Source organism: Dromiciops gliroides, chromosome 3, assembly GCF_019393635.1.
Source record: "Dromiciops gliroides isolate mDroGli1 chromosome 3, mDroGli1.pri, whole genome shotgun sequence".
In the NCBI taxonomy this organism is placed as follows: Eukaryota; Metazoa; Chordata; class Mammalia; order Microbiotheria; family Microbiotheriidae; genus Dromiciops; species Dromiciops gliroides.
This window is the reverse complement of record NC_057863.1, coordinates 480,765,956-480,792,131: the sequence shown is the minus strand read 5'-3', so window position 1 is coordinate 480,792,131 and position 26,176 is coordinate 480,765,956. Positions and strand designations below refer to the sequence as shown.

The window sequence follows — 26,176 nt, the reverse complement described above, 5'->3', positions numbered from 1 at the left end:
TGTGTGGGCGGGGGGGGGGGGGTGGCGGGGATAGCAATTGTTCTTACTATTCCACCGTGGTAAATGCCTCCTTCTAAAATTATCTGGCTGACTAATGGATATCAACCAATAATGGTAATGGGAAGCACACCAGTGGAGGCTTTTGAGCCAATCATATCAATAGCATTAGAGAAGAATCCCGGGGGGCAGCTAGATGGTGCAGTGGATAAAGCACTTGCCCCAGATTCAGGAGTACCTGAGTTCAAATCCAGCCTCAGACACTTAACACTTACTAGCTGTGTGACCCTGGGCAAGTCACTTAACCCTCATTGCCCTTAAAAAAAAAAAAAAGAATCCCACCACCCCTCAGCAGTACTCCAAGAGCCCTGATGAGGAAGAGGCAGCCAGCTTTACTCTGGGGAACAGAACTCACTGGTGTAAGTGTAAGCTAAGGTAAAGACCCCCAGAATCTATATCCGCTACAAGTACAAGTAAGACTTGGGTTAATAGCTCTTCAGCATTGCTACAGGGGTAAAAAAAAAATGCTTACTAAGAAAATAAAATGAGGCAGCTAGGTGGTACAGCAGATAGAGTGCTAGGCCTGAAGTCAGGAAGACTCATTTTCTTGAGTTCAAATATGATCTCAGACACTTACTAGCTATGTGACCCTGGGCAAGTCACTTAACCCTGTTTGCCTCACCTATAAAATGAGCTGAAGAAGCAAATGGCAAACCACTTCACTATCTCTACCAAGAAAACCCCAAATGGAATCATGAAGAGCTGGACATGACTGAAAATGACTGAACAACAGCAAGGAAAATAAAACAAGTAGTAAAAAGAATAGATCTAAAACATTTTCTAACCTCAAGGAGATCAACGATACAGAAATGGATTTCTATTACTATGATATTTATGAGAGGAGACATGGCCTAGTGGATAAGGGGCTGGCCTCAGCACAAAGACATTGACTATAACTCTGAGCCTAACCATAAGCCCACACCTAACATCTCAGTGTCAATCAACTCTTTTTGGTTTTTTGAGGCAATCAAAAAAAAAAAAAAAAGGATCATACAGTAAATATCTGAGGCTGGATTGGAAAGGGCCTCTTGACTCCAGGGCTGTTGCTCTACCCATTGTGCCATACAGCTGTCCCTTCAGTCAATTCTTTAAGTTGTAGAACAGTTGCAGATCTGCACTGTTAGAGGGAGTTTTCTCACTGGAGTATCCAATATCAGTAAATTCATGAGGTTGAGCCCTGTTTTGACATTAAGCAGCAACAAATTTATTACCCACCCACCAGGCTTCCCTCTGATAAGCAGATTTAGGATAAAATTATTTAAGCATAGATGGTAGTTATTATACCAAATTTAGAGGAAGATAGAAGTCTTGTAGACCAAATATTAACCATTTGGATGAAAGAGTTGGTAAAGAGGGCTATCAATGAAAGCTTGTCTTGATTGGGGAAAGATCATCCTGAAGTTTTACACAGACCCTTAGGAGGTCAGGCTACTTCATACCCTTAGCAGAAGGTGGGATGAGACCTTCTATCCAAAGGTCTTCCCCTTTAGCTAGAACTCCAACCCATGTAGTTTGAAAAAATTGCAGGGCACAGGTAAATAGTTCACTTTCACAAAAAGGGACAGGTGAGGAATGGATAGATAATAAAAATAGATTTTATTTATATAATAAAAATGGATTACATTTGTATATGTTAAGGTTTACAAAGAGATTTCCTCACAACAAGTATATAGTTAATATAAATATTATTAAATAATAATATAAATATTATTATTTCCATTTTGCAGTTGAGGAAACATCTATAAAAGAAAGAAGTTGAGAGACTTACCCAAGGACATACCACTTGCTAGCTGTGGAGTCAAGACTAAAACCCAATTAGACAGAAGGGTGTTCTTAGAGTTCAGGGGTAATGATAAAAAGGCAAATTAATATGTTTTCTCTCTGAAAAATTAAATGTAGGAAATTAAGAACTTTTGACTCTAAGCTTCTTTTGTATTAGAGCTGATTTGGCTGAATGATAGCTAAAGACGTAATAGAAAAATAGTTTCTCTTTAAAGTAGACAAAAGAAATCCAAGATTAGATTTAAAAGTGATGACTAATAGTTAAGTTTAGTTAGTAATGTGCTCAATTAGGCCAGATCTACATAGTAAATGGGAAAATAATGATCAAGCAGGGTAAACAGGTTCATGGGATCATAAGCTTACAAATTTAGTCATCCAGAGGTAGAGTGGGGACACTCACAACCATCAACCAGTCTCTCTTACCCTCATATTTGAGAGCATACATTACTTTATGTAATAGTTGTACTCCAGAAAAGTTGCATGGAGATGACAATTTAAAAATCCAACCCCACTAAAAATGTTCTTCTTTTATATAAAGAATCCTTCTGAAGCTAGAACAGTTGGCCTGAATTTTCTGCTTCATTGACTCACATTTTACATATTTGCTTTTCTGGAGGCAGAGTACCCATCTCAAGTATAGAGATGTTTGGGGCTTTTTTTTAAACCTCTAAGCATCTCTTCAGCTCTACAAGTGTCTCCCGAAGTGAGAGCTGGTTGTTTTGTAAAGCCTTTGGTCAATTCTTCTCTAATATCTGTGAAGTAGAATTAGAGGATTTATGGACACTAAGACAGAAGGACTTTATCTGATCCCCTTAGATGTTATTGACTGGCATCAATGATGATGTTTCCTTATTCAGCCTTACTTTAGTCACACCTTTATTCCGCATTTTTATGTTAGATTGTATTGTAATTATCCATGTTGGAAGATTCTAAGCTCCATGACAGCAAAAGTTGTGCCTTAGAGTCATGTTGGGATAGTGGAAAGAACACTAGATTCAGAGTCAAGAGATCACTCAGATTCAAATCCTGAATCTGCCACTTACTAGCTGAGGGACCCTGGGCAAGTCATTTAAATCTGAGTCTCAATTTCCTCGTGTGTAAATGAAAATAATACTCCATGTACTACATATACCTCAACAGGTGATTTGTGAAGAAAAGGATTTATAAAATTGATGAGATATATAGATATAGATCTATAGATTTAGATAGATATTGATATAAAGGTCCAATCTAATAAGCATTTTAAGTTCCTATTGTGTGCAAGGCATTATGAGTTATTATCTAAAAATCAGCATTTCCTCCACAGTCTAGCACAGTACTCATGCATAGTAGGTGCTTTATAAATATTAGCTGAATTGAATCGAAAGAACACACAAAAAATATTAAGGAGAAAATCAAATCAAATCAATTCCTGGTATGGATTTTCCTTTCAGACATTTGCTCTACATTTCTGGGGCCTGTTGGAAGGGGCCAAATTTACCATGATTCTCTTCCATGCTACTCTAAAGTGTCCTATTCTCTTGACTCACCCCTTTCTTTGCAAGGGGGCTCTATCCGAGTAGTGCTTATGTCATGTCAAAACCACTACCCCAGCCATAGTGGTATTCGGTATGACACCAGACATGTCATTCTACATCCTCAGAGACTTTTCCTCCTCTTTTTCCTGGCTAGAAAAATAGTCTAACAAACCTCTGCACACAGTGAAATCACAGAGGGCACTTTACTGTCCTGTTCCCTCTCATCCCCCACCACCATCCCTCTACCTATTATCATGACTGAGCCTGGCACAAGATGACTCTTGGCTGCCTGAGCCTCCCCCGGGATTTTCAAGGGGACTAACCAGTTAGGTTATTGGTATTTTCAAAGCCTCAATTTTCCCCTGGGGTCTTTCCTAAAAATGGCCATCTGGCAGTAGGCATAAGATCAAGAAATTTGAGTTGAAGGTAAAAGAATATCTTTGTGACTAAGAAAATGTACTCTTGTTCCAGCTATGAAAGGTTTTTCTCCTTTCTATGATCAAAACACAGGTCATTTTCACTTTCCCTTTGGTGACTTGGAAAATTGCTGGGAGAGGCTGGGAGGGTTTTTTTGGTAGCTCACAAGGTAATTTTATCATAGAGCAATGAATGACTTATTCAAAGAGCAAGGAATTATCAAAGTCCCATCAGAATTGAGAGAATAATAGAGAGGGCATTGGGGAAGCTGAGAGCATCTGAAATAGGAGAACTTAGAGCTGACAAGTTTCTAGGCAGTTTAACACAGAACCAAAAGACATATGATCAGGAAGCCAGGGAGTGATTCTATCTCTATCAGCCTCCTGATTCAGGGAGGCTAATTGAATGTAGTTGACTCAGGTCTGACTTGAGCTGTTTAAGTTTCTCTTCTGGACTAGACAGAGGTAGTAGGGTGAGGATGATCCTTTTCTCAAAAGGTGATTACCCCCATTTTTTTTCTTTTTTCTTTTTTTTTAGTGAGGCAATTGGGGTTAAGTGACTTGCCCAGGGTCACACAACTAGTAAGTGTTAAGCATCTGAGGCCGGATTTGAACTCAGGTACTCCTGACTCCAGGGCCTTGCTCTATCCACTGTGCCACCTAGCTGCCCCACCCCCATTCTTCACTCCATTTCTGAGGAAGGAGATTTGTAGAACTACAACTGAAAATTGTTTAGCAAAACATGCCTTATACCATGGAAAAGTACCACATTTAGTTCTTAATGGTCAAAAAGACAGGCTTTTGTGTCTGCTGTTCTTTTCTCCCACCTCAGAAAAGTCCTGAGTTTGGCAATCTCAAACCTCTTGATGTCATCATTTATTTAAATCCAGTAATCATTTGATGTTGAGAAACCACTTTAGGAATTCTTTACCAACTGTGACATAAATAAGTAGAGTAAGGAAATCACAAGGAAGGGCAAAAATGGTTTCTCTTTTAAATGTTGGTGAACGGGAATTTTCCCACTTAAGTTTATTTTCTGTGCCAGCATATGACAGTGCAAAAACATGCTCTTCTGAAAACTGGGGTCATTCTCAAGATAAAAATCTTATCCACAGTTAAAAGCTTTAGACTAGACTAGTTTCGGCTTATCTCTTAAGGCTTAATGCACACTATTCCCCTTCATATGTTCTGTGTTGTAGCTGAAATGGCCTACAGACTGTTCCCTAAAATTGGCATTCTATCTCCTGCCTCCATACCTTTTTAAGGATTTTTTAAAGTTTGCATCAAGATTAAGTAGGGATATTGGTGCATAGTTCTTTTTCTCTGCTCTCTGGTTTAGGTATTAAGTCTACTTGTCTCATAAAGAGATTTCGGTAAAGTGATTTTATATCACCTACATTTCTTAACACATCCCATTCCACTCCCCCCCTATGGATACCTTGTAGTGAACTAATGGGAGGACACAGATAAGAGTCACTTAAGAAAGGCAGGTATGGCTAGATCATGATCTGCCTTGATAGAGAAAACTTCCAAATGATATTTAAAAATTCCATATGGCATTATTCCCCAAAAAGACAATGGAGAGGACATCAGTAATCATTGATCCATATGCTTAGTTTCTCATTACAACAAAAATCTTGATGAGAATTAGTTACATACATATCAAAGGTAACCTTGATGAAAATATGAAAGGGGAACTAGCAGGTTTTCACAAATAATTTTCTATAATAGACTATATTTTCATAGTGACACAATTAAATGAAAGGACAAATAATTTAAGATCTCATTGTTTAATGATTATTGATTTTTCTAAAAAAATTTACTCAGTGGAGTAAAACAAAGCCTTAAAGGCTCTCCATCAGCAAGTCATCTCCCAGGAATATCTTAACTTCATATGAGATTCCTTAACAAGTGAAACAAGAGAAAACTTTGACCAGTGATACTCTGATTATTAATATTAAGTGACATACAAAACTAGGAAACAAGCTCAACAAAGGTGTTTGTCCCTATCATGGAGAATGTCCAGTTCAAAGGGAAGACAGATACTTTATAATTAGAGAGGTCCTCCAGATGCTCCTCTGTGTAGATGGTATCATGTTAATTATATCAAGCCCCTGAACAATACTGTCCTTTTAGTGAGATCCACAACCTCTCAAAAGAGTTTGGCCTGACAATTCATCTAGAAAAATACAAGTATATGAAGAATATTCACTAACTAGATTACAACATAAAGATGAGTGGAAAAACCACTGCTGTCAACCACCATATATAATAATTATAATGTAACTTTAGATCCATTAAGATTTATAAAGTATTTTACACATATTATTTCATTTAATCTTTCCAACAACCCTGCAAGGTAGGTACTATCATTATCCCATTTTTAAAGATGAAGAAAATGAAGCAAAGAAAGACCAAGTGACTTGTCCAGGGTCATATAACTAATAAGTATCTGAGGCAGAATTTGAACTCTGGTCTTCCTGATTTCAAGTTCAATTGTCTATCTACTCTGCCACCTAGTGGTTTGTATAGGTATCTGGACAGACACTGCAGTTGGACAATGATATGTGTCCAGAATTGAATAAAAGGAAGAGAAATAGAAGGAAATTATACAGTCTCAAGGAACTCCCTGAAACAAAAACCCAACTTTTTGATGCCAATATTCTCCCTATGATGGAAAACCACAATCAATAGTGAATTAAAATTAAGGGTGACCCAAAAAGGAAGGATAGAGACATATAGTGGCTATAGATAGGCTGCAGCACATTTTTTGATTCCAGACATGACTTGACACATAAGAAGCGGCATAAAAAATGCCCAAATAGAACCCTGATCCCTTTGATATGGGTGAGATTCCTTCCATGCTACCACTACAGCTTGTATATTCTTGCCCACCCTGTGTAACTTTTGTCTATGTTATTCTGTAAGTTTGCCACAAGTGGTGCCCCAATGTGATCATGACGTCCTTTGATTTAGCCTGACATTTAGAGGATACCAGTATAGAACATTCACTCTCCATCTCCATTTTCACCATGTGACCAGCCCATATTCTTTTTCTATCACATATTTCCTTGATGACACCCTTTTCTCCAGCTCTTTGTAGTTCCTTATTTATTACATGCTGCAGCCTATCCAAACTCACCAGGTACCTCTCCATTGCTCCCTGAGTAGCATTCACTTTTAATTCTTCAGAAACTACAATTCTCCATGACATATAGCAATGATGTAATATTAGTATTTAAAAGATGGACTTCTGTTCAGGGAGAAGTCTGAAAAAGACATGCAATTTTCTAAAGTCAATGCAAACCCTGTTTAATACACTTTTCTTGCATAATATTGAGCCCAACTCACTGACTATTTGCAATGATTATTCAAGGTACAGATTCTAAAGGATGAGTAGTCCTCTACAGTGTCCATCTAATTGAATGCCATAATATGGACAATAAACAATCTTCATCTACTTGGCTTTTCTTTTATAGATTGTGACACTAAACTTCTTTGTATGGTTATGGATTTCACCCAGGAGGCTCTACAGCATACCAGAATTTGATGTAAGCCCTACAAAGTCAACCATAGGTAAGAGCATCTGGAGGACCTCATCATCTCTATGAGGAATCTGTCTGTGCTAGATCTCTTCCCTGATGTCAGCAAACACCTTTGATGTTTGCTCCTGTTGTGCTTCACTTGATATGAAAGATCCAGGAGGGCATTGAGCAAGGTTATCTGTGGTGTTATATCCATTAAGGACTCCTGCATAATTTTGATATATGCTTGGGAGACATCTTGTTGAAAGAAAGTCTTTAAGGTGGTACTTTCGTCTACCAAATCAAACATTTTTATTTGATAAAAAAAATGTGTGAGTAGTTCATGTAGTGAGAGTGAAGGATGGCTAGACTGAGTGTGGTACTTATTCTCATGGAATCATGAAAGACCTATAGGAAAGTGTGTAGTATGTCAGATTTTGAAAAATTGATATTTATGAAACATTTACAGGTAGGAAAGACAAAAATGTCTCAAAGTAAAGAGGTGTGGATAAGTTAGTCTGTACTGTTGGAAGAAGTGCCCATACTGACAAGGTCATGATGTTGAAGCAATGTGGCATTAAGCAGACCATTAGTAAAATTATGTCCATTTCTAGTATCCACAATTTAAGAAGAACATGTTCCTCCTTAAATAAAGACCTTTAAGAAGGACCACAAAAAGTCAAAATCCAAAGACAACATTTTAAAATAAGATCTGTTAGCAAAGACAGTGGAGAAACAATATATTTTTATACATTAGATGGAGAGCAGAGGGTTTAATTCATAATGATTTTGCAAAGAAATTATGTAGATCTTTTGGTTCAAATACAGAATCAAAAATGAGAAAAGAATTAGCACTAGAAAAAATATTAAATGGACTTTCTTTTCTAACCTAACAAGACATTTTGTGGTCTCCTCACGTTCCAGTTTCAAAGCCTTTGCCTAAATTGTTCCTCATGTTTAAACCAACCTTCCTCTTCTAGTGTAGTGTTATGAGTGTATTCCTTCCCTCAGTCTTATATAATGCCTCACAACTTTACTCATTTTTTGAAATATGAAGCAAATGTCATATTTTACATAAATGATGGGGTTTGGGGATGTAAATGTATAAACTGAGGAAGTTATAAAATGGCAAAGGTTGGGGAAGAGGTAAAAGGTCAATCAGAAAGGAGAGAGAGTGGGGGGCAGCTAGGTGGCACAGTGGATAAAGCACTTGGATTCAGGAGGACCTGAGTTCAAATCCAGCCTCAGACACTTGACATTTAGCCCTCATTGCCCCACAAAAAAAAAAGAAAGAAAAGAAAGGAGAGAGAGTGGATGGAATTAATGAGAGAAAACTTGTGCTGAGAAAAAGACCTATAGAGCTAAAGAGCTGTGCTCTGGTAGCTCAGAACTTGGGAAAGTAAGACTAGAAGATTATTCTACTTCAGTCTAAACAAGGAGATTAGAAATCCAGACAGAAAAAAAGAAGCTTAATGTCTGCTTATTGATCAGGAAAGCTAAAAGAGAACTAACTCTGATTTAAATATAGAAATAATATGGAGACAAGAAGAGAAAGTAGACTTCTCAAGATGCCAAAGAACAAAGACCTAAGCAGGTACCAGACAACAGAAAGGGAAGAAGTTTTAGACTCTGGGAACTGGACAAGAGGTTACAGAACTGGGAGAATCCCTAAACTAGATGAAGCTCTACATACTTATAATTTGTAGATGCCTCACAGTATAAGTTACTTTTTGTACTCTATGTGAAAAATTGAATAGAATATAGCTAATCACACACTATTGGTGGGGAGGAGAGGTATAGAGGGAAAAAAGGCATAAGGACTGAGATTAGCTGATTCTGGGGATAGTAGCAGAGTGACAAGAGGTTATGATCAAGGAAGCTCTACTTGGGCTGTTCCTAGTATTTCATCATGCCCATCATATCATATCTCTTTCCTCCTTTAATTGGTAGCTTAAACTCTATCTGTTCAAAAAAACCTTTCTATATCAACCCATAAAAAACAAATTCTGTCTGATCCAGTAACAGTCTCTAATGTACCTTCAACATATTTCTATAATTAAATGTCATTGATTACATATTTTTCACCACATCAATTCTCTGAGGTTGTGTGATCGATCACCAGAGAGAAAAATTGTGTCTACTTATGTCTGTCCCATATCCTTAATGTATAGATTTTTACCCATCAGTGTTCAATTGATATGCTTGTCAACTTTAAGAGACTGAAATAATTTAGGCATTAAGATACTATGGAAAAAGTGTTGGCTCTGGCTTCAAATCCCACTTTTGATGCTTACACCTATATGACCCAGGGCAGCTAGGTGGCACAGTAGATAGAGTGCAGGGTCTGGAGTCAGAAAGACTTATCTTCCTGAGTTCAAATCCAGCCTCAGACACTAGCTGTGTGACCCAGGACAAGTCACTTCACCCTGTTTGCCTCAGTCCCTCATCTATAAAATAAGCTAGAGAAGGAAATGGCAAACCATTCCAGTATCTTTCCCAAGAAAACCCCAAATGAGATCATGAAGAGTTGGACACAACTGAAAAAATGACTGAACATATATGACGTCTTAGGCAAGTCACTTTACAACCCTAGACCTCAGTTTCAACCTAAATGGCCTCTGAACTCCCTTCCAGATTTACATCTAGGATGCTTATGAAATGAAAATCATTCGAGAAGCAGCTAAATCTGAGGGCTAGTCAAGACCCAAGAGATATTGTATGAGAAATGATTAAATTGTAACATCATTCTAAATAATTTTGAATCATGAGTCAGGGATGAACTTAACTAACTTTTGTACTCCCAATGGAGTGTGCAGACCTCAGAAATTGTGTAAACTAACAGAATGGACATCCAAATCCTTGAAATACCATTCATCACACATTGATTCAACAAACATTTATTTGATCAGGGACAGAATCCTAGGACTTCTAGAAGCTTATAATTTAATCAAGTGTAAGCAGAGTAATTTTTCAAATCAGACTCAATTTAAGTATGACATTTTAAGGAAATAACTGGTAAAAAAATCAGAGAAGTGAATCTCTGAAGGTAAGGAAGCTGTAGAAAGCTTTGGTGGAGTTAAACAGTAATGGGATATTTACCATAATACAGGTGGCAATTTTAATGATGATTTATAATTGGAGTTCAATCAGATTAGAAAGGACCAAACACTGAATAATGGAGAAACAAAACTTCTGTTAACAGAACACATCAGAATGAAGACTTCTGCACATCACCAGAAGATGAGGAAGCCAGCATGTAATTACATGTCTATGGCTTACTCCTCTAGTGACACTATCATCTGGTTGAAAAGGCTTGTGTGCCAGGCACTAGTACAAAGATAGGAGCTGGGTCTCAAATTCTAGAAATTAGAAAATCTTCATAGAGCTGTTTAAAATTTCCATTGACAATTTAAAATTTAAAAGAGCCTTAGAGATCATGTAGTTTAACTCCCTCCTTTAGCAAATAGGAAAACTGGCCTAGAGAAGCGGCTTGTCCAAGATCCTACAATGAGTGTGCTCTCTCCTTGTCTCCGCCTCTTGGAGTCCCAAATTTCCTTCAAAACTTAGTCCAATGGCAGCTAGGTGGCACAGTGGATAGAGTACCAGCCCTGGACTCAGGAGAACCTGAGTTCAAATCCAGCCTCAGACGCTTGACATGTACTAGCTGTGTGACCCTGGGCAAGTCACAACCCCAATTGCCTCACCAACCCCGCCCCAAAACAAAACAAAACAAACAAAAAAACTTAGTTCAAGCATCACCTTCTACATGAAATCTTTCCCAATACTCACCCCACCCACAATGTTAGTGTCTCTCTGTCCTGAAATGTTTACATTGTATATAATTATATATGTACATATTTTCTTCCCAGATAGAATGTAAGCTTCTTGAGGGAAGGGACTGTTTTTTCTGTCTTTGTATCTCCAGCACCTATCGCAGAGCCTGTTGCTTGGTAGGTGCTTAATAAATGCTTGTTGATTGATTGATATTAATGAAAGCAAGCCTCAGGTTCAAGTCTCTTGATTCTCATTCCACCAGGTCATACTACTTTCCTTTTCTGGGTTAGATAGGATCTAGAGATTGAGGATAGTATTGGTAGTCTTATTTCCCATATGTTTCTGGTGCAAATTGTTTTGCATAGTTCTTAATTATATTTCAGGGAAGAAGAAGAGGGAAATTGCTACAGTATGGAGGTCAACCGCCCGTTGCTTGTGGTTATAAATGCCATATCTAAAATAGAATTCCCTTTCTCATGACGTGGTATTTGACGCTGTTACTCTGGACCACTATTAAGGTAATTTTCAAACTCTACTTCAAAACAGATGGAACTATGATATCACTATAGTAACTTCATGAATCTTTCCCCGTATGGGTAAAAAACCAAACTATCCACAGAATGTTAAAAGAAAAGCAAGGCTGGACATCAAATAAGAAGGTTGTTTGAGAAGCAGGGGAAGATGGGGAGAGCTTAGTTATAGCTTTGAAAAGTGCCTTGACATTCCCTCCATTTTACATATTTATGAAAAGCCAAATTTCTGACAGATAAACAGGTTTCTCAGTCACAAATAAAAAACAACAGCATCATTTTTATCTATGCCCTCTTGCCATGAGTGGAAAATACTTTAATCGGTGAAAATAACATTTTATTATAGAATTATTTAGAGTGGTTCTCCACCGCTGTCAGCCCACTCAAAGGGCAGTACGATAGGTGCTGAGTTGTATGAAGGAGCATGGGTCTCAACCCTTTCATTTTACAGATGAGGAAGTAAAGGTCAGGAAGACGTAAAGTGATATGTCTACATCATGTATATAGTAAGAAGCAGCCCCTGGCCTTTTGCACAGGGATCACCTGACCTGATCCATGTACAAAGAAAAGAAGGAATAATGTTCCCATTGTGTTCTATATGCACATACATGTATACACACACACACATGTGTGCACACAGGCTAGTCAGTTCAGCTAGTCAGAGAAGGGGTTGCCAACCTATGGTACATGTGCCAAAGAGGGTTTTCCAACCAGTCATTACTACTACACCTGCTGCTAACAGGAGCCATCATTCCTACTCTGTGGAATCAGTCCTATAATACCTCTCTCTTGCAAGAGACAGTAATTGCCCCAAGGCAGTAGGAAGGAGACTTTAAGAAAAATCTTTTAAAACCCCTCTTTTAAACATCTTTTGTATTTTTATTTCTGAAAACATCTCTTCCTTCAATCCCAGTGATTTGAAAATAGAAATTTAAAGTAATCCCATTCAGCAAAAGCAAACCTACACATTGAACATATCTGATGGCATATGCAATATTCCACAACCTTAGTCCCTCAGATCTCTAATGAAGAGAGGGAGGTCACATAACTTTCAAAGGAAGGGCTGCTTTCTTTTTGCTTTAGAGAATGGGGCCAATGGTCAGGGTTTGATCCCCATTTGAATGGTTAACTTCACTGGGCCCACTTAGCACATACTGCATGCCTTGCTGTCTTGCAAATGAAGTTCTGTCACAGGGAGCCCAGATGAGAGACTCTGGGAAGATCAAGGTAAATCTATCACCACTATGATAAAAAAGCAATGCAAGGAACATACTCTAGGAAAAGTTGGCCAGCATCACCTCTGTATTTGAAGGAGAGTGCAGTCAACAGAGAACTTGTTTCAAAGGACTCAAGTCACCCTAGTTCTGCATCCTCCATGTCATTTGCTCAGAAATAAAAGCATAAGCAGCACTGTCATTCAGCACCTCACTTTATACCACAAAACCATAGCAAGCTGCTCATGAAGTGGTGGTGACATAACTAGGGAGGAAAGGCATAAGGAAGAAGGTGGAATGGAATATCCCTGTACTAAGAGTCAGGATGTTGCTGTAGAACTCTGCAGACTCAACTTTTAAAAGAACCGAGCTTCTGCATTTGCTCTTATTTCTGAATAATTTGAAAACTTTGTTTCATGGTTCGAAACTTATTTTAACACACCTAAATGTAATGTTCCCCACTTATATTTTCCTGTTTTAGGAGTTTTACTTCCTCAGTTCTCTGAAAATGTTCTAGAGGAGAGCTAACACACAGGAATCTCAAAACCCTCAGAGCAGTGGGTTGCATGCAACCTCCCAAGGCATATTACGCTGTCTGTTGTCCTTATGAAGAAAATAAAGATGTCACTAGTAGGAGTTTAAACAGGTACATGATATCAATGAAAACCAAACACAAGTTGAGTTTGAGACCAGTAAAATGGAAGAATCATAGAATGTTTGAGCTTAAAGGAGAGATCATAGTACACATCCCTCAAATAACATATAGAAATGATGTAATTCAGACTATGCAAAAGAAATTACCCAAACTAAGGATCTTCATTTGTTTTATTGGAGTGTCTTATGCTGTTTGAATTGCATAAATGACTGTAATGGGTATCTTTTTATCTATTTTAGTCGTTTTGATTTCCAGTCTTCAATTTCTAATGAATAAAACAAAACTTAGAGCAATTGAATTAACTTTGATAAACCAGCCACAAGCCTTCCTAAAGCCACCAAGGAAACAAAATCATGATGCCCATTATAAGAGCAATTAGATTATTGCCTCACCTGAATCCGTCCTTGACACTACTTTGTTTACAAGGAACTGACTCTTGGGAAAAGGTCCATGTGCATATGACTTGTGGATATGCTTTAAGCTGCACTGAGAAGCAAAATTCTTCATGTTCATCAATCTCATAATCTTCATTTGAATTGGAAGCATTTATAAATCCCTTTTCTGTTTTAAAAAAAATTAAAAGCACATGCATTTCTTTTATTTCTATGGTTGAGAAAGCTACATAGAAACATGCTGAGACCAGTAGAACTATGTTTGTTTTTTCCATAATTTGAGAGCAAGAAAATTTCTAGAAGGGGAGTCTGTAGGTTGTAACTGCTAATTCAATATAGCACATATTTTTTTTAATAGATCTCATTCTTTATCCACAATTCCAAATCTATAACCTAGCAAGCCATCTCCTTCCATCTCCTACTCACAGATATAAACTTACTGATTATTTGGATCAGTTGAGCAATAGAATATAAGTTCCTTGAGGGAAGGAGTTGATTCTATTTTGCTTTTGTATCCCTAGAGTCTGATATGCACAGTAGGCATGGAATAAGTGTGGGTTGAATTGGAAAACCAAAGAAAGAGCAATCTAGCTAGGAGTTTAAAAAAATACTCTTTATTGGAGCTCTTCCTTATCAGCAATAAGGAAACTGCCATATTTGTTTGCATTTTCATTATAGCTCAAGGTTGTACTCTAACCTGAAATACTTCAAAGTGAAACAAAAGACACTCCACAAGCTCCACAAAACTGACTTGGCAGGGAGTAGAGGAATTACTACTAAACTCCAACTTATATTTATTTTCTTTGCTCTGAAATACTGGGACAGTTCCTTCATCTGCTTCTTACTGCTCTCCTCTTCCCTACCTTTCCTTTTTACTCTGGGTAATGCTTATTCTTCTGGTCAATAATTCTTTTCGCTATTCCCACAGGGCTACTCTAATTTGGAATAACCATTGGAGTGCCAAAGGCATGTTCTAATTCTAACAAACTAATTTCTAACTATGGCCCTAAACTAGTTAAGTAGGTCTCTGTAGAAAACGAACTAATCCATCTACTATTTCTGCTTCTGTGAAACTCACATTAAGTTGCAAAAAGGATTCTCAGTGGCTTTCGTAAGCACACTCAAAATACTATAACCAGGTGAATAAGAACACAATCTATTACCATATTAAATATATGGCTTACCTAAGACAGTAACCAAAGTTGATTGACTGGGATGCTTTGACGAAGCACAAATATAATGCCCAGTATCGCTTCTTCCTACTGATTCCACAAAAGCAAATAAAATCCGAATCATAGTCCTGTTGGTTGAATACATACTCATCTCAAAGGGAGTGCCCTAGATTTTAATCAAACAAGGTTAGCATTTAGTGTTTTTCAGTCAAAGTGACTATAGCATTGCACTTATTTTGTCATGACATGAGCTTGACTTATTACCTCTTTTAATGTCCTGTTTTCTAATTTCCAGGCAAGGCTGAATTCATAGTTCATATAAACAGCTTTGCATCTTATCAACAAGGGTTCCCCCTCTTTAACGAATAATTGTGGTAGAGTTGTTTTAGGGGTTTGATTTAGATCTGAGAAATGAAAATAGCAGAAGTAAGCAAGGGAAGAAAGAAAGATTTTTTTCTTCACAAACTATATTTGGAACTTTTAAAAGGACAATCTGATGTCAAATCTCAAATGTCTCTCATATATTTGTGGGGAAGTGGGGTGGGTGGGAATCCTAAACCTGTGATTTCACTGGTGTAGGGAACTCTCAGTGAGGAAATTGCTTCAAACAGTTCAAGTGACAACTGGGCAACTGCTCTGCCACCCATTGTATTGGAGATGTCCTTGGCACTCAGAGAGAATAAATCCTTTGCCTAGACTCTGAGACCAGCTCTTTATTCACCAGGCCATACTCCCTCCTCTTAACAAGGAATAACTGGTTATCCCCAAGACTTGTGGGCACCCCTATTATGAAGGAAACATTTACAATATGCCTTAGACAAAAAATTCACCTAGTGGCCAACTTTCTGGTGAGGAGCTTCTCTTTACTTGGCAAGGCTGGTCTTTGGCCAATAGAATCCCATGAAACAATGTATCAATATCAGCATTTCCTTTTGAGAAGGTAAAGGTATTCTAAAGGTAAGGTACTCTGGAATTCTAAAGCTAAGTGAAAGCCTAAACAATATCATGTTGGTGTTGACCTAGATTATTTTCTAAAGCAATGGTCATGTTCAGTAATAACCAATTCAGTACACTGTACATGAAAATGTTACCTAGCGTAAACAGCCTTGTGCATTTCTCCCCCAAGTCATTTCTTGCGCAGCACCATATGTCTGTTCCAAATAATTCACGAAGAACCTTTTCCTTCTTTCTAATGACAGCTTGACTTCCTCTTTTGCAGCTGCAATTAAAAAACAAATAACATTTGACGGAATCTGTAAAAATCTATTTTAAAAATCCAACTAAGTATTCAAGTGAAAGAGAAAATTAAACATCTACTCCTTGATATAAGGAAGTAAAATAAAGAATGTCAAAGAAATCACAGATTTATGGCATGATGAGAAATTTAAGAAGTCGCCAGGTCACCAATACCTAAACAGGAATTTTTCCCACAACTTCCCTGACTAGTGACCATCCCATCTCTACTTGAATACCTCCATGTGTAAGAAAGATCTTAAAAACAGCATGAAATCCAGTACAAAGTTTATGAGTAGTCTAGGTCTCATTCTTACTTATCTCAGCAATTTGGAATGACACTAGGTAGCATTATATGATAGGGTCTAGACCAAGGTTCATGTACTTTTCTTTTTCTTTCTTTTTTGCATAGGTAATGGGTGGCCATTGCTCATGTTGTCAAATATGCATCCATAAAATAAAGAAGGAGGAAGAAAGAAAGGAAGCACTTTACCTCCCCATCTATTTTTTAAAATGGTAAATATGACAACTACAAATGTCACATTAACATAATGCTTGAAGGTTTTCAAAGTGCCTCCCTATGATATCCTTTAGACCAATCTTTTAATTTTAATCTCTTCTTTTTTTGGCTTTAATTTTTGTTCTAATAAACAATGCATTGATGCATTTGAGTTTCATAAAGTTTTGCTTTTTTATATGGAAATCTAGACCATTCATATCCAATGTCATCTGTCAAATCTAATTTGGTTTCTGTAATTTGAATTTTTGTATGTTCATAATGTTTTCTAGAAGGAATAAAATTTACCTTACTTTTCTACAACTACTTCTATTATGACTACTCCACTAAAACTAATTGACCAATGTTGTATAGCAACCTGTGGCATGGCTCCCTTTCTGTTAAAACTAGGAGTTTTCCTTCAAGCACCATCAGCTTCTTTCCTTTTCTCTTTTTAATACTTTAATTTCTAAATTAAACTTAGAACTCTTCTCTTTCTCCACTTATGATCCACATTTATCTCAAATCCAAATTTGTTTTTCTTTCTCTTGCAAAAACTGATAGATCTACCTGTCTGCCTACCCACCTACCTATCTACCTACCTACCTATCTATCTATCTATTTATCTATCATCTATCAAACTTTGTATTCTTAACCATAGATAATAACAGGCTTACAGAATCATACTATTTTTATTGAGAATTTATTGTTCCATCAATATGAAGCTCTCCCCTAAATACTGATAAAGATCTTTTCTATGTATTGTTGTCAACAAATTCTCTGAGGGCTTCTTGCTTTTTTTTTTAATGTCTTTTTGCTTTTAGACACAATACTTAAGTTATGGGGATGTATAATTTCTGGATCTTGTCTCATGCTTTTAAAACACAAATATGTTTTTAACCAACTTTACCACTTTTCCTATGTTACTTAGGTATATGGATGGATTTGTGGTCTCCCTGCTGTGAGTATCCCCTTTATTGGTGCAGACTGAAAACCCTCTATGCCTACTTATCCTGTAAAATTTTTGTCCATAGTTTTGTTCTCTGCACCCCACTCCTGACTTTCCAGACTTTCTCCACTGTTCCACAGTAGCATCCTTACTCTGCCTTTTAGCCTCCTCCCCCTGGAAGTCCATTCCTCCCCTGCAGATCCTTTTGTCCTTCCCAGAATCGCCCTTTTAAGAAGAGTGGCCAGGTTAAATGTGTCTTCATTCCTCTCTGGACTTCACTCCTGACTCTTTGGACTTTCACTTTCACTATCATGTCAGAACAGTACCCTCACCTTGGAAGTTCTTTCTGTCACTTTGGCCCCACCCCCTCCCAAAACCTTCATTTTAATGAAAGTGCACAGTTCATCCATTTGTTCATTCCTCTCTGGGTTGTACTCCTTATTCTCTAGATTTTCTCTACTATGCTCCCTCCCCTCCTTTTATATATATTTTTCCCTTCATTAGAATGTAAGCTTCTTGAGGGCAATAACTGTCTTTCTTTTTACTTATATTTGTAACCCCAGTCCTTTACAGGGCCTAGCACACAGGAAGCACTTAATAAATGCTTGCTGAATTGTTAATTTCATAAACATTCCAAAGTGCTAAAGGCTTTACTTTGCTTCTTTCCCATTTTAGAAGAACCAATTATGGGCTGGAGGACCAGCCCCTGCACTGTTATCCTTCCCTCTCCCTGAATGACCAATCAACCTCCACCTCTGGTAACGCATGTCCTTAGTGATGTCTTTTATGCCACTTCTCATGTGCAAGTCATCCTTGGTAATGTTTCTACTTACATCAACTGTCTTTTTAATCCCTTAGACTGTGAGCTCCTTGAAAGCAGGGAGTGGTTTTGTTTTTCTTTTCTTTTCTTTTTTTTTAAGTATCTCCAGCACTTAGCACAGAGCCTGGCACATAGTGGGTGCTTAATAAATGTTTGTTGCCTGACTGATTGTTTTGTGGTTCACCTGCAAATTTGATTTTTTTTTTTGAGATAGCGACATTTGATGGAGGAGAGAGGAAAGGGAACAATCATTTCTATCGTGCCTGCTAAGTTCCAGGCATGGCCTATGGTAAGTGCTTAATAAATATTACCTCATATTATCCTTACAACAACTTTGTGATGTAGGTGCTGTTAATACTCTCATTTTACAGTTGAGAAAACTAAAGCAGCAAAGGTTAAGTGACTTTCCCAGGGTCACACAGCTAGTAAATATCTGAGACCAGATTTGAATTCAGGTTATCCTGACTCCAAGGCCAGTTATTCACTCTGCCATCTAGCTGACTTACTGGAAGAATAATGATGTTTAAAAGTTGGGCTTTAATTAATACAAGCACTAAGCAATTTCCCAAATGTGAGCCAACCTAATCTCTCACTTTGATTCAAATCTGAATCCATATCAGCCATCTTTTGTAGACATATCAAATACATATATGCCAAAGGACTACCTTTATGGTTGTCTATATAACTGTGTCATAATCTAAGCAACACATTTCTTATGTACTTTCTTTTAAAACTCCTCACATCTGGCCCCAACCAATCTTTCTAGCATCACACATTATTCCTCTTTCCACATTCTGTACTTTAGATAAATGGGTTTTCTCTCTGTTCTTCACATAAGGCACCCATCTTCCATCTCCATGTCTGTGCCCTGACCATCCCCAAGCTTTAGAATGCCCTTCTACATGCAGGGTTTTTTTGATCTCCCTAAATTGCTAGAATCCTTCTGACCTAACTGCTTTGGACTTAATTACCTTGTATTTACTGTATATACTCATGTATGTATATGTTATCTCCCTTTATAAAATGTAAGCTTCTTGAGAGCAAGGATCATCAAACTTACTGTATTTGCAACCCCAGTAATTACCCTGATGCCTGGCACATAGTAGGCATTTAATAAATGTTGGTTGATTGATTTATCAGTGTGGACTGATCACTTTCAAATGACTGTAGGTTTCACTGAGGTGACTTTGTGATGTCCATGATGCAAAATAATTATTACATAATCATCTGTAAATCAGAGCACTAGGAGAACTTTACAGTTGAAAAGGAATCTTTCCCCTATTTTAACTCTTTGCAGGATATTCTCTATGATACTGGTAATATCTTCTAGTTTTATGCCTCATTGCATTTGATCTTTAGCAGATCTTTGGGGGGAAAAAGTGATCTCCATAGCTAGCTATATTGTAGAATGCTGTGGTTTTAAAAACATGAACAAGGGGCACTTCATTTTGGAGAATAGTCTTTAAGATTGTGATGAGAACAAACTTTTGTGTCTTCATTGCAGGTAGGACAATCACCTCAGAAGCTTTACTGGATCAGAGTTGGCCAGGGCTCTTACTTGTATTCCGTTTGTTCCAACTTGCACATGCTGATCTCTAAACTATGGCCTCACCATGAATCACTGATGATGCTGGCAGTACACAAAAGATATAGTTTTCATCAATCTGGACAAAATTATCTTCAGGGACATCACTTCAGTGACTGAATACTCTGGACACTATGCTATTGGACTCTGTACAACTATTTGATTTAACCCAACAAGAAATATTGTTGAATACCTGTACTTTGTGAATAAAATAAATGGGGCTCACCTTAAAAGAAAATAAACAATATCTACATTTGAATTATATATCCTGTAGGCCAGTCTTGTGAGTTCAAAGATATAGATTGCTGTAATCTACTATGATACTCTCAACATGATCCTAATGTACTTTTTTTTTGAGGCAATTGGGGTTAAGTGACTTGCCTAGGGTCACACAGCTAGTAAGTATTAAGTTTCTGAGGTTAGATTTGAACTCAGGTCCTCCTGACTCCAGGGCCGGTGCTCTATCCACTGCACCACCTAGCTGCCCCATTGTACTTTTGTTGTTGTTCAATTGTCTCGAACTCTCCCTGACCCACACCAGGCCCTTTTATCCTCCACTATCTTTCAAAGACTGTCCAAGCTCATGTTCATTGCTTCCATGACATTATCTATCCATCTAATCCTCTGCCATCTTCTCCCTTTGCCCTCAATCTTTCCCAGTATCAGAGTTGTTTTTTTTCCAATGAGTCCTGTCTTCTTATCAATAATGTGGCCAAGTTATTTAAGCATCAGCTTCAATATTTGACCTTCCAGTGAATAGTCTGAATTAATGTCTTTAAGCATTGACTGATTTGATCTTCTTGCTGTCCAGGGGACTCTCAAAAATCTTCAGCACCACAATTCCAAAGTGTTGGTTCTGTGGTGCTCAACTTTCATTGTATTCCAACTCTCACGGTATACTTTGTATTACTAAAGATATTAATTTGGTATAAAATGTCTTCTTATTTTTTATCTATTTTAATAATTAAGATCTGAATTTGAGGGTACAAAGAAATCAATCTATCAATCAACAAGCATTTTTAACCCCTTACTATGTGCCAGCCATCATGTTGAGTACTGGGGATGGAGAAAAGAACAACAAACAAACAAACAAAAAACCCTCCAAAAAACCCACAACCAGAAAAAAAACCCACAACAGTCCCTGCCCTCTAGGAGCTCATATTATAATGAGGGAAACAATAGGGAACTATATGAGTATATACAAGATAAACAGTGTAGACGAATATTAACTTTAGAGAGAAAGGCTCTAGTAACTTGTAAAACAATGGATGTATGTAATGAAGAGAAACATCCCTAGCTCTATGTAATTTCTCCCCTCTATCTTCCTGTCTGCCTCATCCTCTACTATTTCTTTTGCATGCTCTGTAGTAAATATATTTCCTTTTTTCTAATAAATCATGGGAAAATCTGTGTGATATTTTCCATAAAAATTTTTTTTAATTTAATTAAGAAGTGGTCTACTCCAGAAAATGACCTGGAAAAAAAATCTTTCAGTGCCATTCTCATGTTTTCTAAATGGGGAGGGGTTTTTTTTGTTTGTTTTTTTTAGTGAGGCAATTGGGGTTAAGTGACTTGCCCAGGGTCACACAGCTAGTAAGTGTTAAGTGTCTGAGGCCGAATTTGAACTCAGGTACTCCTGACTCCAGGGCCGGTGCTCTATCCACTGCACCACCTAGCTGCCCCCAAATGGGGAGTTTTTAATCAGTATGTTATGATAGGTAATTTTTATTCTTTCTTGATGGTTTAAGACTCCATTCTTTGTCTTTGTTATTCTGAAATTTGACGCATTTTGCATCATCATTACATCATGAAGACTTCAATTCTGAATCCTACATATTGGGATCAAGTGGATTATTTATGGAGTGATGACTATTCTTGTTGACTTAGAAAATTTCCTATTTCTCCAAATATTGAGTCTACTTTAGTAGCTTTGGGGATCATTTTATCTTCTTAATTTATCTTTCCAATCTACTATTTCATCTTTCATTGCCATTTTTAAAAATTCTGTGACATTCTTGTCTTATTCTTCCACTTTATTCTTATTATTCATTGATCTCTGCAACATTCATTTTTCTTTTTTTGCTGCTTCCTTTTATATTTTTAATTAATATGTACTATGATTTGGCTTGCACTTCTATATTGGTTTTGTTGTTTGCTTATTTTATAGAAGGAGATTTCCTTATCCAGACAGAGGGTTTTTCTTTGACTTGTTGGTTATGTTGTGGATAAGCTCTTCAAATCAATCATCGATTATTTATTAAATGATTAATATACTCCAGGCATTGTGTTAAGCACTTGAGATAATGAATGAAACAACCCCTACTCACCAAAAGCTTATATTCTAATGGAGGAGATAACAATATAAGAATATACAGAGAAAATATGAAGAGAATAAACGCAAAGTAGTTCTATACAAGGATGCTGAGAGAGATGGTACTACCAGATGAGAAGATTAGAAAAGGTCTCATGTAGGAACTAATGATTAAGGTGTCCCTTGAGGATGAGAGAGATCCTATGAGGTAGAGGTGATGAGGAAGGACATTGCAAGCATGGGGGACAGTCAATGAATAGGCATGAAGCTGGGAGATGAAGTATTGTATATGAGGAATAGAAAAGGCCAGTCTGGCTAAATTGCAAGGGGTGGAGACAGGAGGGAAGATATACAATGAAGATGAAATGATAAATTGGAGCCAGAATGTGATGGTCCTTAAAGGCTAAATGGAAGGTTTTATATTTGATCCTGGAGGCACTAGGGAGTCACTAGAGTTTATTAAGTAAAGAAGTTACATGTTATCTCTGTACTTAAGGAAAATCATTTTGGCAGCATTGTCAAGGACTAAACCAAGGAAAGACTTAAAGCAGGCATGCTCATTAAGAGGTTATTGCGGGGCAGCTAGGTGGCGCAGTGGATAGAGCACTGGCCCTGGATTCAGAAGGACCTGAGTTCAAATCTGGCCTCAGACCCTTGACACTTACTAGCTGTGTGACCCTGGGCAAGTCACTTAACCCCAATTGTCTCACCAAAAAAAAAAAAAAAAAAGAGGCTATTGCAGTAGTCTAGACAAGATGTGAAGTGGTAGCAGTGTGAGTAGAAAGAAAGGATTGGATGAGAGAGAGGTGGAGATAGAAATGGTAAGATTTGGCATCTGATTGGATACATGGAATGAGGAAGGATAAAGAGTTCAAGATAATACCAAGATTATGAACCAGGGATATTAGAAGAAGGTTGATGCCTTTGACAAAAAATGGGAAAGTTTAGAAGAGGAGAGAGTTTAAAGGGAAAGATAATAAGTTCATGTTAACATTAAATTTTAGGTGCCTCTGAGACACCCTATTTGAAATGTCCAAGAGGTAATTTTTGTTTGTTTGCGTTTGGGTTTTTTCCCCCCTGAGGGGCAATGAGGGTTAAAGTGACATGCCCAGGATCACACAGTCAAGTGTCTGAGGCTGGACTTGAACACAGATCCTCCTGAATCCAGGACCGGTGCTTAATACGCTGCACCACCTAGCTGCCCCCCTCTAGGAGGTAATTAGACAGATATAGTATATATATAGATATGCTGTAATATATATGCATCTATATGATATGTATATGTTTGTGAATCATTGTCATAAAGATAATTAAATCTATGGGTGCTGATGAAGTCATTGGGGATGGTGAAAACTAAAAAAAGACTATCAGATTTGGCCACTATGATTTCTAACTTTGGAGAGAGAAGTTTCATTTGAATGATGTGGTCAGAGGTCAGATTACAAAAGAGTGAGGACTGAGAGGAGATGTGGCAGAGAGTGTAGACAGCTTTTTCCAAGAGTCTGACTAAGAAAGGGATGAGAGACATGGGATGATAACATGAATGGATGGCAGGGTCTAGTAAAGATTTTTTAAAGATGGGGATATTTGCCCACGTTTGAAGATGGTAAGGAAGGAACCAGTAGAAAGAGAGAGTTTGAAGTACAGAGAGAGTGCTGGCAATTATTGAATTTACAAACTGCTAGAGAAAATTATATGAGTTGAGATCAAGGGCACATGTAGAGACGTTCATTGTAGAGTGTGAGGGCCCAACTGAAGTAGGATAGCAGACCTGATCAGCACAGCTGTGAGACTTCTTCCAGCTACTCTTAGTAACATGTGAATAGGAACAGAGGAGAAATATAACAGGAATACCTAGGGTTGAAGCTTAGTCAGGAATGAGTGGCTACAGAATAAAGGAACAAGAGATTCAAGAGTAGAGTTCAGTGTAGAATGAAATTGGCTAATGATATGATCAAGAATGGAGAAGCAGGGGCAGCTAGGTGACACAGTGGATAAAGCACTGACCCTGGATTCAGAAGGACCTGAGTTCAAATCCGGCCTCAGACACTTGACACTTACTAGCTGTGTGACCCTGGGCAAGTCACTTAACCCACATTGCCTCGAAAAAAAAAGAATGGAGAAGGAAAAAAGTGAAATCAGATCAGGGATGATGGCCTCAGAAAATATTGAGGATGAGTGGAGGGACTCAGTGAGGGTGAAGAATATGTCTTGGAGGAATGATGAATAGAAAGAGAAGGAATAACAGGAGATTATTGGAAAAATAGGATGGTGTACAAAGGATACAAAGGATATTATCTGGTCATATGTCAGGAAATTCTATTAGGGAAATGGAACACATGAGTAATGGAGAGATGGTATGTGATCATTATCTCTGTATGTAGATGACATGGAGTGAAGGAGAGGGACATGGAAGTTGCGGGGTTTGAAGAAGCATCAGCTTCCATTAGACCAAAGTCCTATACTATAAGAGGAGTTGATGAGGAGAGGAAGATAATGAAACACATGTTTATTTCCTTGAAAAAAGGGTGCAAGAATGTCCTGGGCAGGGGCAATAGACATAAATTGGATTGGGTAGAAATTTTTGATGATATAAACTTCAAAGGAGGGGGAGGTTGTTCACTGATTATGGTAAATGGAAAGTCTGGAACTAGTAGCTCTTCACTCACACCCCCAGCCCATTATTCTAACTGATGCTTTGCATTAATGTATTGATACCCTGGTGACCCTAGATTTAAGATGATACTCTCTTTCCCATTCCAGTAGTGGTAGTAGTAGGAAATGAAGCAATATTATATTTTCTTCTTCTATCCCAGTGGAAACAGGGAAGGAGGCATGAACTGTGGTTCAAATGACAGCTGCCAGATGTTGACCACTGTCATTAATAGACTGTCATTTCAGGGTTTCTCCAGAGTTTCCCCTGTGGCCTCCTCCCACTCCTTCCTGCATGTTCTCTTTTCTTCTCCTATTCCCTCAGCAGTTAGAGAGGGGAACGGGGATAGGAGAGGTAGTGGTTGTAGCTGTGATAACTCCATGTTCCCTCCCCATTCTTAACCCTAGAGCATTAATGAAGGCTCAACTCTCTCTTCCTGTCCAACCCTTCAGCCCAGGTCTCCAGAGAAAACCTAGTGGTGGCAGCAGCAGTTGTAGTGGTTCCAGGCTCCTCCTTCAACTTCTTTCCACCCCTGGTCCTGGGGGAGTATGGGGATGAGTACAGCCCACGGTGACTGCAGCAGGTGCAGAGGCAGGTCACATGATTTCTTCTGAATTGTCCTTTATACTCAGGTCCAAGAGGAACAAATACCTCAAGAAGGAGGCCCTGCCCCCTTTTCTCCTCATTTCAGTTCTAGAGTACTGGAAGCCACTTCCTTCCTCCATGCCCCTCCATCTGAAGGCTGTCAAAGTATGTGGTGGTGGTAATAAGGACAGTTACTGGATCTCTTTCATTAGCCTTTTAAAAGTTTTTTTGGGGGGGGAGTTATATTTTTCTATATTGTCTTCCTTTTATTTCTTGGCTCCTTGACAGTTTTTGTTGCCAAAGACTAAAAGAACTGATTCCCTGTCTTGTGTCCACACTGTCATCCCCCACAGAGTTCACACACACACACACACACATACACACATGCACATGCACAAGACAGACCATAAGTTTCAGATTACGCACATAATCACATGGGTAGTGAGAATTCCTCACCAAGAGCTTCCTGAATTGATGAAATTACAATGCAATCAAAAAATTATATTGAGTA

General features: G+C 37.9%; 1 protein-coding gene across 1 annotated transcript in view; it reads right to left on the bottom strand.

Annotated features, from left to right (window-relative positions):
* The window catches only part of FLT3 (fms related receptor tyrosine kinase 3), a 96,988-nt gene that overhangs the window by 30,528 nt on the left and 40,284 nt on the right, over positions 1-26,176 (bottom strand). Inside the window, exons 6-9 of the mRNA XM_043995101.1 lie at positions 16,125-16,252; positions 15,298-15,437; positions 15,046-15,199; positions 13,862-14,030 (exon numbers count right to left, since the gene is read on the bottom strand). Coding sequence (XP_043851036.1) covers positions 13,862-14,030; positions 15,046-15,199; positions 15,298-15,437; positions 16,125-16,252 — 591 coding nt within the window. The remainder of the gene's footprint in view (positions 1-13,861; positions 14,031-15,045; positions 15,200-15,297; positions 15,438-16,124; positions 16,253-26,176) is intronic.